General features: G+C 40.7%; 1 protein-coding gene across 2 annotated transcripts in view; it reads right to left on the bottom strand.

The window, feature by feature from the left end:
- Positions 1 to 14332, bottom strand: part of Vps8 (vacuolar protein sorting 8) — a 221275-nt gene that overhangs the window by 33175 nt on the left and 173768 nt on the right. For both annotated transcript variants that reach the window (XM_068225913.1, XM_068225914.1), the window contains exons 15-16: positions 13060 to 13240; positions 469 to 608 (exon numbers count right to left, since the gene is read on the bottom strand). In XM_068225913.1, the coding sequence (XP_068082014.1) occupies positions 469 to 608; positions 13060 to 13240 (321 nt within the window). The remainder of the gene's footprint in view (positions 1 to 468; positions 609 to 13059; positions 13241 to 14332) is intronic.

A 14332-nucleotide genomic window follows, 5' to 3' on the forward strand; every position in this document is an offset into this window, starting at 1 on the left:
AAAAATAATTCACATGCCTGCTGGATGTAGTAAAAAAAACAAAAACAAAAAACCAGGATATGTTCACAAAACTTATATCAAACAAAAAAAAAATTCCTCTCCTATTTTCCTCCTTGTTTTACTTTTTTTTTTTTCCCACAGAGCTTTAGGAACCCACTGAACAAAGAGCCAGTCTCAAACTTGAATTGTGCCACCTCATATAAGGTCAACTCTGGCATCATTCTTATTTCTCACTGTTTGCTTCTGCTAGCAACTGTGTGATCTCACTCCAACACTTGGTCTTGATAGTACTGATCCTCCCAGTTCCAGGAATCATTACACACATCCTTTGCAATCACCTTAGTGAGAAGCTAATTATGCACTTAAATTATCAATAAAACAGCTGACTCAGACCAAATTAAACTTTGAAATTTCTATAAAATTTTAGAAAGTATTCAATATTAACCTTCAAAAATGAAGCTTACAAACCTGTAATCAAACAGCCCCTTCAGAAATTGGAAGAGAACAGGCGGATCATTCTCAAGTTTGTTTAAGATTGCCGGTAACATTCGAGACAAGTGTAACATCACAATCTGCCCAGTACGAACAGCATCAATGTCCAACAGTTCCTGGAACATAACATTTCCTTCATGAAAGGAAGAGAAATATCTCAGAAGAATTTTCTACCCTCTCAGAAAATCCCATGGCAGGTGTTCACTGAAGTTATATCCCAATTCATAAACATGTACCATGCATACATTGCAGTGGAATAATGCAGCCAGGATTACTTGCAAATAAAAAAAAAAATACAACAGTGCATTCAAACAAGAAATGTTGTGCATTGGAAACTGCACACAGAGGAAAGGAATACACCCAAAGAGATAACTGAAGACTCCAAAATAAAATCATGGTAAGACTTTGGCAATAACCTGAAAAGAGAGAGAAGAGAAACCATTCTTAAATATAAAAAATACAGTATATTCTGATTACAGATTCTACAGAGTATCTGGACAGATGGAAGGAAAATTTTGAAGCATTTCTGGTGAAGGTTTGCTTCACAGAATTCATTGGGATAAGATTGATGCTGGTAATAAAGTCACCCTTGAGGAAGAGAAGAAAATGATAAACTGTTGTGACAAAGAAGCAAGGATGAAATATAGTAGCAGAGAGGGAATCAAAATGGCTTCATAAAGTAATAGGATTAGTAAGCGATATGTGTGCGGGACCTTAGAACAGGGCTAAAGCCATAACTGCACCAGTTCAAGTAAGGATACAGGAAGGCTTACAACAACTATTGTGAGGTATTTCATTGATCAGTATATCAGGCAAAAAGGTTGCAGGCATTCTGGAAAAAGAGTGTGGTCACTAGTGGAGGATAAGATGGGTGAAAACTAGTGCAATTTCAGAACTCAGGACCAGATTTTCCGTACGGACCAAACAACTGTAAAACTGTAGTAATCAGCTAAACATTTGCAAATTCTCAAGTACAAGCATAACTGAAAGGAAGGAGAACATTACCCAGGAGATTTAATGGCTAGTTAAAAACCAGAGGTTATTTAAACTTTGTCAATAAAAGTGCACACTTCTATGCATTTAGAACAAGTTTAAATGATAACATTCTCTACAAATTGCACTAAATGCTGCTTATCAATTTCCTGAGAACAGAACTATGTAGATTTATTGGGAAAGTGAGTTTGGACAAGTGTAAATTGAAGAAATACTAGCCGAAATCCATCAAAACATGATGGACAATAGGGTTGAAGGATTTTCAAGACATTCTTTGTACTATTACTTTTTGGCAGTAACTTTAACCTTCCTAATACCAAGATACACACATGGATTAACAAATGTATGAAAATGAAAACCTACAACCTGTTTTCCAGTCTTTGACCGGGTCAGGGATGTGAAGAATGAAACATATTGAAACGGGAACGCCCTATGAGCATTCACGTTTCATTCATTTATTAAGAGTAACTCGCTAACACCCGGCCGTAAGCATTTAAAACTTGCGCCGAGCGCACAGGCATTGTGGGAACTGCAAGCAAGCTCGCACTGTTCCAGAACACCGGCCAAGGTCAAGCGACGTCACGCAGAAGGTTCTTTCGTGTTCCATAGCATTGCAGCATGAACGAAATGTGATATCAATATTTCAATAACGTCACCTTGCAGGCAGGAATAATGAATGCTGCTAGCCGAAATTTCATGTCAATCGGTGTAAAGATGGCCAAGATATAAAATTTTCTTGGGGCCCACATGTGTAGCCACGCCCACCGACCTTCGGCAATATAAGCGAATCGCCAGCCTGGGGTAAAATCAGAGAGTGTGCAGTGTGGGCAGTGTGCAGCTGAAGTGTGCCGTAGGTAGAGAGAGAGAGGGGAGTCGGCAGTAAGCCGTGAGTTCAGTGTGTGTGTGTGCAAGTAAGCACGTCGCGATATAATTCGTCACTCGGTCCGGCTGTATACTTGAGTTCAGAAACGTTAGTGTTAGAAGCTTTCTCCGTGGGCTTGAACTTTTGAACAAAAACGTAATTTCGTTTTTATCAGTCTGTACGACTGGGCGATTATATTTCGTTTGTGGACTATGAATGTTTCTAGCATAAACTGTGCCAACCTTGATTTCATTTAAAGACTGTGTGAAAACAGCGATAGTGTTTCTAGCATAAACTGTGCCAGCCTGCATTTCATTTAAAGACTGTGTCTATCCATTGAACTGTGTTCGTAATAAAACTGTGCCAGCCTGCATTTCATTTAAAGACTGTGTCTATCCATTGAACTGTGTTCGTAATAAAACTGTGCCGACCTTCATTTCATTTAAAGACTGTGTCTATCCATTGAACTGTGTTCGTAATAAACTGTGCCAACATTCCCTCTTAAAGACAGCATTAACTTGTGAAATACGGTATCGTAATTTCTTTCCGAGGGACAATGCCAATTCCCATCATAACCTGTTCTGAATCACGTATGATCTTAAGTGTCAGTGATAATCTTCTGAAAATTACGACATAACAGAACTTGGACTGTCGTTTATTTCAACAAGTGTGTGAATATTGTGCTCATGGTGTACAGTGCAGAGACTGTACCCGGTGAATTTAATTTTCTTTGTGAAGTGCTTAATCACTGCACCTCGGAAGGTCCTAGATTGTTTTCGTTTGTTTATTATTCCAAATACGATAATTCCTTCCATCTTATTCTCATGGAACTGTGACTTTGACTTCATCCTTGCTGCTAAAGTGCGTTCAACATCATTGACTGTGGGAACTATTTCGGTGTGCTTCGCCATAGAGGTGTCACACCAGAGTCCCATGACGTCCGATGCGGAAGCTCCACATTTCCCCGTTCCTGCCTCAGGTTCGAGTCGCCATCAACACTAATACAGAGAAAACACCAACGACGGAAGACAACGCCGACGCCGACCGCAAGACGACGCAGAGGCCGCAGGACGACGTCCCCTCCACGCCTTCAAGGACAACCCCACGATTCAGCTGTAAAAGGTGACATAATTCTTTGCATATCTATTGAATAAACTGAAGGATCCTTTTAATCATAATTTTTTTTTTTCACTACCCTTCTCTCTCACTCTTTTAGCATGGGCCATACACGCCTTGTCGTTTCTCATGCTCTCCGATAAACTGAAGTACGGGCGTTCCTGTTTCAATATATAGGCTGTTATTACAATGGGGTCGCCACTCCCAAGGTGATTTATTAATGACTGATAAATGCTATGAAATGATAAAGGAGAATGTTGCTGGAATGAAAGATGACAGGGAAAACCGGAGTACCCGGAGAAAAACCTGTCCCGCCTCCGCTTTGTCCAGCACAAATCTCACATGGAGTGACTGGGATTTGAACCACGGTATCCAGTGGTGAGAGGCCGACGCGCTGCTGTCAGCCACGGAGGCTCTAACAAATGTATATTTTTCCATATTTTATTCTAAAATTATGATATTGTCAACTTAAAGGCTGGTCTTCACTGATTAACACTCAACAACAACATATTAAATGTTAAATACTGTTTCATTTAACATTGTGTCCACACTTTTAAACATGTTAAACTTTACTTTGCCAGGTTGAGTGGCTCAGACGGTTGAGGCGCTGGCATTCTGACCCCAACTTGGCAGGTTCGATCCTGGCCCAGTCCAATGGTATATGAAGGTGCTCATATAGGCCTATGTCAGCCTTGTGTCGGTAGATTTACTGACACGTAAAATAACTCCTACAGGACAAAATTCTGGCACCTCGGCATCTCCAAAAACGTTAATAGTAGTTAGTGGGACATAAAGCAAATAACATTATTATTATTAAACTTGACTTTCTTTGTTTATATATAGGCAGTTCATCATATGAGTTTGTGGTAATACATTCAGGTGGTGTCTTGTATTTTCAAATAAGGACAATGGACTCAGATGAAGAGGATTTGGCCTTTGTTACTGCCACTGTTGCTTCTCAAAAAATCTTGAAAAGGAGAATGTGGGTACAATATCTCAATACAAGGCACAATGTGGATGCCATTCTGAATGAGCTAAAAGTAGAAGAGAGGTTTGGATTTAAAAACTTTCTGAGAATGTCTGAGCATGATTTAAATGTAGTTTTGAAAAAAAAAAAATACTTCCTACCATAAGAAAAGAGGACACACAGTTACTAGCAGCTATTCCATCCCACCTACGTCTTGGTATAACCCTATGTTTCCACACTGTATAAACTTTGTCCACTCCCATCTCCGACTTCAGACTTTTCTGAACTTTTTGCAATTCTTGACTGTACTGCGAGCGGAGGGAGGTTGGTTTCTTTTTCAATGTATTCGCGGGAGCAATTATAGATAATTTCAAGTTCCTGGAAACTGTCGACTTTCCTCGCTTTATATCGGTATTCTTTCAATGAGACATCCCACAAAGAAGGCCTACCTATTACATCATTAATTAAGTCGAGAGTGATTTCCTTCCTCCACTACATTTCCGACTATAAATTTTAGTATAATGCAGAGAGAATGACATGTGCGTACTGTATTCGCAGCTTGTAGATAGATAGATAAGAAATGGGTGAGCCCTGTTTTTGCAGAGCTCCACACGTAGGTCTATGAAGACCCTTTCGCAGCTTGTAACTATAATCCTAAATTTTTCATGAGAAGCACGTCGTTTAAGCTACCTGTTGGCATGGAAACAGCACGGAAGTAGCCAAAGCTGTGCCGACATCTCATGGACAACGAATTGACTTGACAAGTTTTCCACTTGGATGTGAAATACTTTCAGTCATCATGATACCTAAGTCACCCCGAACAAATTGCTAAATTACTTGTTTGTACAAAACATTTAGACAAAAAAATTGGAACAACATGCAAGTCCTGTTCGGGAATACTTGACTAACATGGTAACTGAACTGAAGGGACTTACGAGAACCCAACTTGTCGAGAAAAGTATGGCGGAAACAATATAAAGTATACAACATATTCATTATAGCCTCTAAATCCTCTGAATTATCAGGATTACATTCTCAAACTAACAATATACAATTTCTGTGTCATGCTATCGAATTACACATTGTTGTCAGGGAGACAAGTAACACATTTCAATGTTGACAAAGAAAAGAAATAATTAGCAGGCAGTGTTGGGAAGAGACACAGAGAAAGATAAATACTGTACGTACTTTACCAAGCTGGGTACAATATACCCCACATCATTTTCAGATGCATAATTTAAAAAATGCTTTTGACTGTATCATAATATTCAGCAATGTAACTGCGTATGAAAACCTACAAAATGTTAATGCATGTAATTATAAAAAACGACAACTGGGGTTCCCTTGTACCCCACTTGGTATACAGAAGGTTAAGGACATCAAAAGATTGCACTCTTGACATTCCAACATATGCAAGGGCTGAAAACTGGCCGAGATAAATTGAAACCTGCACGTCGTTCCAGTGTTTCTCCTTGACCTGCATTGATCGTGATACAAAATGTCAAGCAAATTGGAAACTGGTCCTGCTTAAAAGAAAATGGAAGTGTTTACCTGATTTATCTGATGGAGTTAAATCATCTCAGAAGATTATAGCTCTCTGCCCATTTTGAATGTACAGTGCACTGATAACTTGTTATGTCAGCCAAATGAGAATTGAAAACTGGCACATTAGCAGTTTGCTCGTAGTAAAGGTACAATCCTTCAGGTTTCCATGACAGTAAATGACACGAAGGACTGACTCACTTTCGTAACTACCGGAGTGGAAAGAGTTCACAGCCTTAGTATTAAAATTACGACAAGGAGAAAAAAACTTTTCCTCTTCTCCAACATCACTTCATGCTAGCAAAGAGCCGGTAACACTACACTGAATAATTTCTTCTGGACTAAGCAACAGAACACAGACTGGAACAGCTGACCAGGAAAACGTCCGACTGTGCATCCATGCTTGCCCCTTCCACCTCCCCTCTCGCATCGGATGCTTCCTGTCACGTACATGGCCAGCAGTGGACCAGCAGGCAGCCTTGAAGTACTGGCGATCACTTTGGCCAAACAGAATGCTACATTTTCTTTAAACATTTAGAAATATACCGCAAGAAATTTTTATACATTTAAGGACACTGCAAATCTACAGGCCAAGAGCTTTCGTCAAAATGCTTTAAGATGTCAATCGGTTCAGCCTTTCTCTCAAACTTGCAGTCACAAAAATCAGCCTAGTGCTTTAAATATATATATTTTTTATAATGGACTACAGCCTGAGACATGGTACACAAAGTTTGATGCTGATTCTTCTGTACACAAGACTATTCTCTTTGTGTGCCAGAAAGTGTGAAGAGTTTGGGACATCAATGCCAACAACTCTATGCTCCATGTACATTTTCTTTTTTCTTTTCCCTATTGATGTATTTGTAATAATTTGGAGCTAGGATTGGGAAGAAAGTTACAATGACATAAATGTTGGGTATAATCTTGATATTAACCTGAAGTTGAAGTAGGAAACAATGGAAAATCACTTGTAAGGTGGCTGAGAATGGGATATTAGCGTACTCCTCCTAGTCTAATAATTAACAAGATTACTGATTTTACATCCCACTATCTACTTTTACCATTTTCCAAGGTGCTGAGGTGCCAGAATTTTTGACCTGGAGTGCTTTTACGCTCTAGTAAATCTACTGTCATAAAGCTGATAGACAGGTACACTGACTGGCAAAAAAAGTGGATCACTTTGTAAAACTGAATTGGAAACAAACCCCAAAATACAACTTCCATTTAAGAAGGTTTTATGAGTTAAGAAATAATTATGTATTCAACAATTTTGGAGATAAGAGATCATAAATGCCACTCAATGATCTACTTTTCAACTGTAAGTGCTATGTGCTGATTTTATTTCACAAGCTGGCAATAAAACATTTTAAGTTTTAAAAGCTTCTGCAATACCAGAGTGGAAGTTAGTTATGGATGATCAATATACAGTACAATTTTTGTCACAAATAACAGAATTTCTTCACTTTCTTCTTCACATCTGTTGAGTAAATAAGCCTCTTAGCTATTGCGTTAAATCGAGGATGGACGAAGCATTCGTTATGCTGCTAATGTGATTGGTGCATCATTTGGAAGTGCCAAGTGGTGAACTCGTTACCTATCGGAGACGATGTGGATCGGGACATCGGGGGCCTACAACTACCAAGGATGACATGTTCTTGGTCGAAATTTGGATGCAAGGCTTTACAGGCGTTTGCTCTATAAAACCAGTGTTTCGAACTAGGCCTGACAATAAACGCATCAGAGTGGAATTTGTCAGGCTTTACCTACTGATGCAGGGGTGTATGCAGGTGAATTGGGGATTGAGTAAAAGTTCCGTATCCGACAGTGTACGGTGGACCTCCTAGATAGTAATGCCATCTCTCAGGCCAAGGAGATTTGTATTAGTGATGTGATTTTTGGAGAAGGGGAGAAACTGTCCTGGAATTCACCTTAGTGCATGAGAATGGAAAACCATGGAAAAACATCTTCAGGACAGCCAACGGTTAGGACTGGCCCCTCCGTCTCGCAAATTTAGAGTTGCAAGGCTAGCCAAAACTAGCCACTGTTAAGCCAAAGCCTACTGTACTCGGTGCAGGTGATAACATGCATAATATGTAGTAGTAGTAGTAGCAGCAGCAGCAGCAGCAGCAGCAGCAGCAGCAGCAGCAGCAGTAGATGTAGATGTAGATGTTAACGGAACACACCTTTTCACTGAATAATGTTTGAAAGAATTGAAGCACCTTGGAGATTTTGTTCCCCAAGTGTGTTCTGAATCTTTTGTTTTAACAGTCACATAGGCCTACCTAGACTGAAATGCATATGATTTGCACAACAGTTGGCAAGAAGGGAAGTATGAAAGTATTACCACTGTCATATGCACTGAGGTAGGAGGTAACACTGTAGGCTGAAAAGAAGTAGAAGAACAGATCTTCATTACACAGTAGTTTCTAGCTGGTGAAACTGGAAGTGCATGTTTAAGCTAGTGTAAATTGCTTGAAAGTGCAGATTTAATGCCTGATTGGCTGTCGCTTGGAGGTGAGAAATAATTAAGGGGCAGTAGTATGGGAAGATATTCATAGACAGGGTGAAAAATCATATGAAGTCTTCTGTGGTGGGGAATGGATAGATGGATTTAAGTTTAAATAGATGGAGTCCGTCGCAGGTGTCGTGGGGTCTATTGTTCTAATGGGGGCTATGAGGTCTGGTGGTGGGGCTGGGTGAGTCTTATACTGTCTTGAGTAAATTGTATGAATTAATCCACGAGTGTACAACTGCAGAGGTGCTTGCTTGTTGAGGTACTGAGAAATGTAGTGAGGCTGATTGCAGTGTCTCTCCCCTCGACATTGAGGCGTGCCATGATAATTGTACTGCAAGCAGCGCTCACAGCACAGGTGCTGGATGCAAGAAGTACGCGAAGACTCTACTCTGTGATGTTGCCGAAATATGTATACATTATGTTCTAGTAGTCTGTCAAGATCAGCGGTGAGGGGTAGGAGATGCATCGTGAATGTCGGTCCAGCGGCATTTATGATACAGATGGCCTTCCGAACTGAAATACCATCCGCTTTTAGTTCATTGACATGGCAGAGTCTACTCCCATAATCATGCAGCTGAAAAGGTAGAGATGACCCAAGTTGAGCTCAGCCTATGGTGTTTAAGACCTTGTACGCAGCTTCTTCACCGTTGACCTTGATGATAATTCCTTTTTCAGTGAGGCAAATGTCGGCAACTTCTTCTTTCCGGATGTTGGATTGAAGAAGAATGGTAAGGATTTTCTGAGCTGAGCGAAAAGCTGGGATGGGATTCAGGAGGAGAGAATGGGTCCCCTGGGGACGGGACTGTAGCGTACGGATAGAGGTAATGACACCTGACTGGCATGAGAGGTGGAAAATCTGCATCTGAAGTGGTGTTAATAGTGAGTGCGGTTCCATCTACTTCAAAATCTTCTTGTTGAAAAGTGAGATTGATGCAGGGGGTTGGAATTTCCACAGCGATGCTACGAGGGGCCGGTTCCCTTCCAGGTACAGTACGTGGTACTGTGCGTTTATGCTGTGTGCTGTGTTCGTACTGCGGAGCAGGTGACAAAAGCAGTTTGGCTGATTTATGGACAATGACATAAGTGCTGTATGATAGGTTACAGCAGTAACGTCGGTAGCTTGTTGACTCGGGTGGCTAGTAGTGGTGATGGTGGAGGTGGTTGTTGTAACTGTGGCGATGCCGTCCAACTGTAAGAAGCACTGAAATGTTTGAAATGTATTTCCGAGAGAGTGTTGAGTACATAGTAATAACTTAGGGGAGTCTGGACTATAAACACTTCCACCATTCTAGAATAGAGGGGTGTACAGTCTAGAGGGATAAACCCCATAAAAAGCCACTCGATCCACCTATCTGATACACATTTTGAGGAGTCTATACAACGCTGTGTTGGAGTATGGTGTGCGGGCCACATCTGACTTGACACTTGTAGTTTTCTCATGTGAATTTATCAGAAGCCCATTAGTAGAGGCACAATCTGATAACTGCACACGGGAGATAACTCTCCACAACGGAATTATTTCCTGCCTAGCAATTCCTTTTGGGAAGTCGAAGTTCCTGATGAGGAATTAGAATTTTCTCACAATCAGAGCATATAAAAAATTAGATCGAAGGCCTTCTACTCAGCGTCAGTGATGAGTTTAGTGTCAGGCCTAAGACAAAACGCTGGTTTTACAGAGCGAACTCCTGAAACGCCTTACATCTAATTTTTATATGCTCTCTCATTGAGAAAGTCTAATTCCCTCATCGGGAACTTACACTTTCCATTATGCTCCTGGTACTTGCGAGATCTCCATATTACTGCAGTCCAGACCAGAAGTCATCTCGAGGCAGTACAAGACGTCACTCTAAGCGAGAGGACTGTAAGATGAAGACTTCTGGTAGTGAATTTGAGGTCAGGAAGACCTGCAACTGGTGTGCAGTTTATTCCCCAGCCCTGAGCAGCGTGATTAGAATTTGCATGTCAATGCCAAAACTTGATTGTGCACCAGTGCTCCTCACAAACAAGTCGTGATTTTGGCTCTGGTCTCCTGATGGTAGCGTGCAAGTATAGAGAAGGACTGGATAGCGATATTCGCCCCACTATATCTTTGAGGACATGATGTTTGGAGGTGTATCCATCATGGTTTGTGGTGGTATCAGCTTTCTGGTGTGGAGATTGAAAACATTGATGGAGGGGCTCTGAATGAACACAAATACATCGAGGAGGAGTAAACAGAGGATGTAATCTCTGTAGCCCAGACTTTAATCTCAATACACACTTATGGGATATGTTTGGAGAAAATGTGACGCCAAAATATTGACACCCTGAATGAAATGAGGCCAGCACTGTTGGAGGAGTGGGGATGAACACACACATTACTACTGAGAGGAAAGTGGTCAGTGACAGCAAGAGTTTCAAGCTTGTGACTTAAGATTAAGTAAGAGTCCCTTTAATTCTATTCAGTGAAATTCAGTGAAAATGCAAACATTAGCAACTTTTTGAATAATATTTGCTAGTTGCTTTACGTCGCACCGACACAGATAGGTCTTATGGCGATGATGGGACAGGAAAGGGCTAGGAGTGGCAAGGAAGCGGCCGTGGCCTTAAGGTACAGCCCCAGCATTTGCCTGATGTGAAAATGGGAAACCACGGAAAACCATTTTCAGGGCTGCCGACAGTAGGGTTTGAACCTACTATCTCTTAAATACTGGATACTGGCCACACTTAAGTGACTGCAGCTATCAAGCTCAGTGAATAATATTTGAGCCGTGAATTTTATCCCCCCCCCTCTTTAAAAACTTGGTGTATGTTGCTGTGCTATTTAGCTCGTTGGTATCTATTTAATTGTGCTTGCTTCCATTGCAACACGCTCATTGCTGTATTGTAATAAATGTGTTCTCTCCCAGTTCCTAACTTATGGCTCCAGGGTAAGGAATTCTTTCCATCCTGGGGCGCCCTTCTTGCCCGTCCCCTTTTCTTTCTTTCATGCCCCGCACGCTTGTGTTCACCCTCTCCCGGTTCTCCGAGAGAGGGGGGCGTGCTGACGTAAACCTGAGTCATTCCCCTCCCGCCGAGACTGTTCGCCTCGCCAGGCGGCGGAAACACTCAACTGCTGCACTTTGAGCAGATCACTTGTCTTTCGTCAAACCAAAGACCATAGGGGGAATGGGAGGTAAGATGTTCAGGTTTTCAAAAGTTGCTAGGATGGGAGGGACTAAGAAATGGTAATGTAAAGCCATGTATCTGGCATCTTTGGTTTGTGTGCTGATATCAGCAAGCTTGGTCTTGAGCTATCATTGTAAAACGTACTTTGAATGAAACTAAGTGTAACTTTTTTTTTTTTAATTTGATGTCTTGTTTTAAAGCTATCATTAGTTATTGGTGGGCATTTGAGCCTTCGTTATCGATGTTTTGGCTTGTAGTCATGGTAGGAGCTAAAGAACTGGCTGAAGGGAATGAAATGTAAGGTGCCAGAATGTTCTGGGCGTTCAGCTTCAGAAGCGATGTGATTCACTTAAAATTGTACCTTAATGGGTTGTCAACTTCACATTTGTTTTTAGATGTATAATTTATTTGAAAAAATTTGTGTACTAAATACCAGGCCAGTAGTGTTATTGTTTGAATATTATCTGGTACTAAGCCAAATAGTTTACGTTGATGTTAGTCCTCTTGTAGGAGGAGAGAATTATATTGCTGTTTTATATGGGGCTGGTCCCCCACTTACAGGTGAATAATGAAAACAGGTCAAAACCCTCTACTTAAACATGTTAATTCTCAAGCGCTTCCAAACCTGTTCGTTATTAATTTTTAAAATAAATGTTCTATTCAGGTTGTTTAACCTATTGTCTTGAGCAGTGTAGCCTCTGGGTTGGTCCTTACTTTGTTAGTCCAGATCCTTGGCCCGCACCCCTTTGGGTCGTCCTGCCGGTAGAATTATGGTACAATATTGTAAAAAGAACTTAAAAACTTAAAAAACAATGAGAATAATGCACACAGGGCATAGTCAATGCAATGTGTTGTGTAATCAATAGAAAACAATGTTTCAGGAAAAATTTTGAATTGATCCACTTATTTTGCTGGTCAGTGTATTTGAGCCCCTTCAAATGTCACTCCAGTGAGCTGGGATTGAACCTGCAAAGTTGGTGGCTGGACAGGCAGCAGTCAGCTCGGCTCTCCTTCTCCTCCTCCGAGATGAATAACCTGAGGCAAAGTGCGCCCCATTCAACTTCAAACTAATAAGATACTTGTGACAAAACTGGCATCCAACTCTGGTAAATGGGCTAGGAAACTATCGCAGTAGTTGCAAGACAACAGCAGCAAACATAAAAGTTTTAAATCTCTACTTAGTCCAGAGTGCCACCTAGTTCTCTCACAAAACTATAATCGACATTCCTCTATGTCGAACACATCGTAAACAGTGATTTTGCATGAAAGAAGCTCTACTTGAAAAATTATGTATTAATTTCATACTGGGAATCTGGGTCATGTATACTGGAAATATTCCTCAATAGTCTTGATTTACCTCATGGACTACACAGACATCTTTGCAATGTTCTCTTGTAGGATGATGTGTATAAATAGAAAGCTTACCTTAATGTTTTCAAGCACCTTAGACTCAATAAGGCGACGTTCACCTGTATTGCTATACAGCAGCAAAATATTCCGCAAGTATGAGAACACCTGAGGACGCCGCAAAGGATCCAATAAATAGCACTGTAGAATCTTGTCGTACTCATGACGCTGCTCATAGAGTAACTCACATACTCGAAAACTGGAAAGTAGGAAGTCATGATCAATATTAATGTACATACTGCAAGCTGTATTAAGTCTGAGTATTAACAACAATGAAAGTGAAAGGAATTAACATATATATATAAAAGAGAGCGAGAGAGAGAGAGAGAGAGAGAGAGAGAGAGAGATTGATTTTTCCTATTCAGTATCATTTACACATTCACTAAACTTTCTTGCACAATTGAACCTGTTTTCAGTCAAAACACAAACTAATATTTAGGTACCTAAATTATAAAAGGAATTCTGTTAAAATATCATCATCAATATCCCCTGTCCAGCTCCCACCAGCTTGCAATGTTTATAGAAACTTTCCATCTTCCTCTATCCAACCACCATTGTTGCTCCTTAACCGAGTTCCAATGGAACTTTCTTCTAATTACACTTTTTAATTTCATTTTTTATTTTTATAATTTGTTTTATGTCACACCGACACAGATAGGTCTTATAGAGATGATGGGATAGGAAACGGCTAGGAGTGGGAAGGAAGCGGTCGTGGTCTTAATCGAGGTACATTTGTCTGGTATGAAAATGGAAAACCACGGAAAACCATCTGCAGGGCTGCCAACAGTGGGGTTCAAACCCACTTTCTCCCAAAAGCAAGCTCACAGCTGCGCAACCCTAATCGCACGGTCAAACTTGCTCGATCTCTAATTATACTAACCTTGATCATTTTTAACCACATTAGTCTGGGTCTCCAACATCCACTTCGGCATCCTCTTAACATATCCACACCATCCACACTGGTTACCTTCCTGATGTCCTCATTTCTTTCTCTGTCCTTTCTTGTCTTTCCTATCATACTCCTGAAACATTTCACTAGCCTGGATTTTATTCTCATCTTTTTGTCAGTGTCCAGATCTCCACTGTATATGTCACTATTCAGCAGTCTTATAAATGAGCTCTTTACACTTCATTGGCACTTCATTCCTCCACACCGGGTTTCTCAAACTCCCGTAGAACACATTCCACTGTTGAAATCTTTAACTGATCTCCATGTCCAGCCCTGCATCCTGCGACAGTTAGCTTCTTCTCTAGCACTTGAAGTTCTTCACATTTTAAGATTTTGTCCCTT

This window comes from Anabrus simplex, chromosome 2 (genome assembly GCF_040414725.1).
Source record: "Anabrus simplex isolate iqAnaSimp1 chromosome 2, ASM4041472v1, whole genome shotgun sequence".
Classification (NCBI taxonomy): domain Eukaryota; kingdom Metazoa; phylum Arthropoda; class Insecta; order Orthoptera; family Tettigoniidae; genus Anabrus; species Anabrus simplex.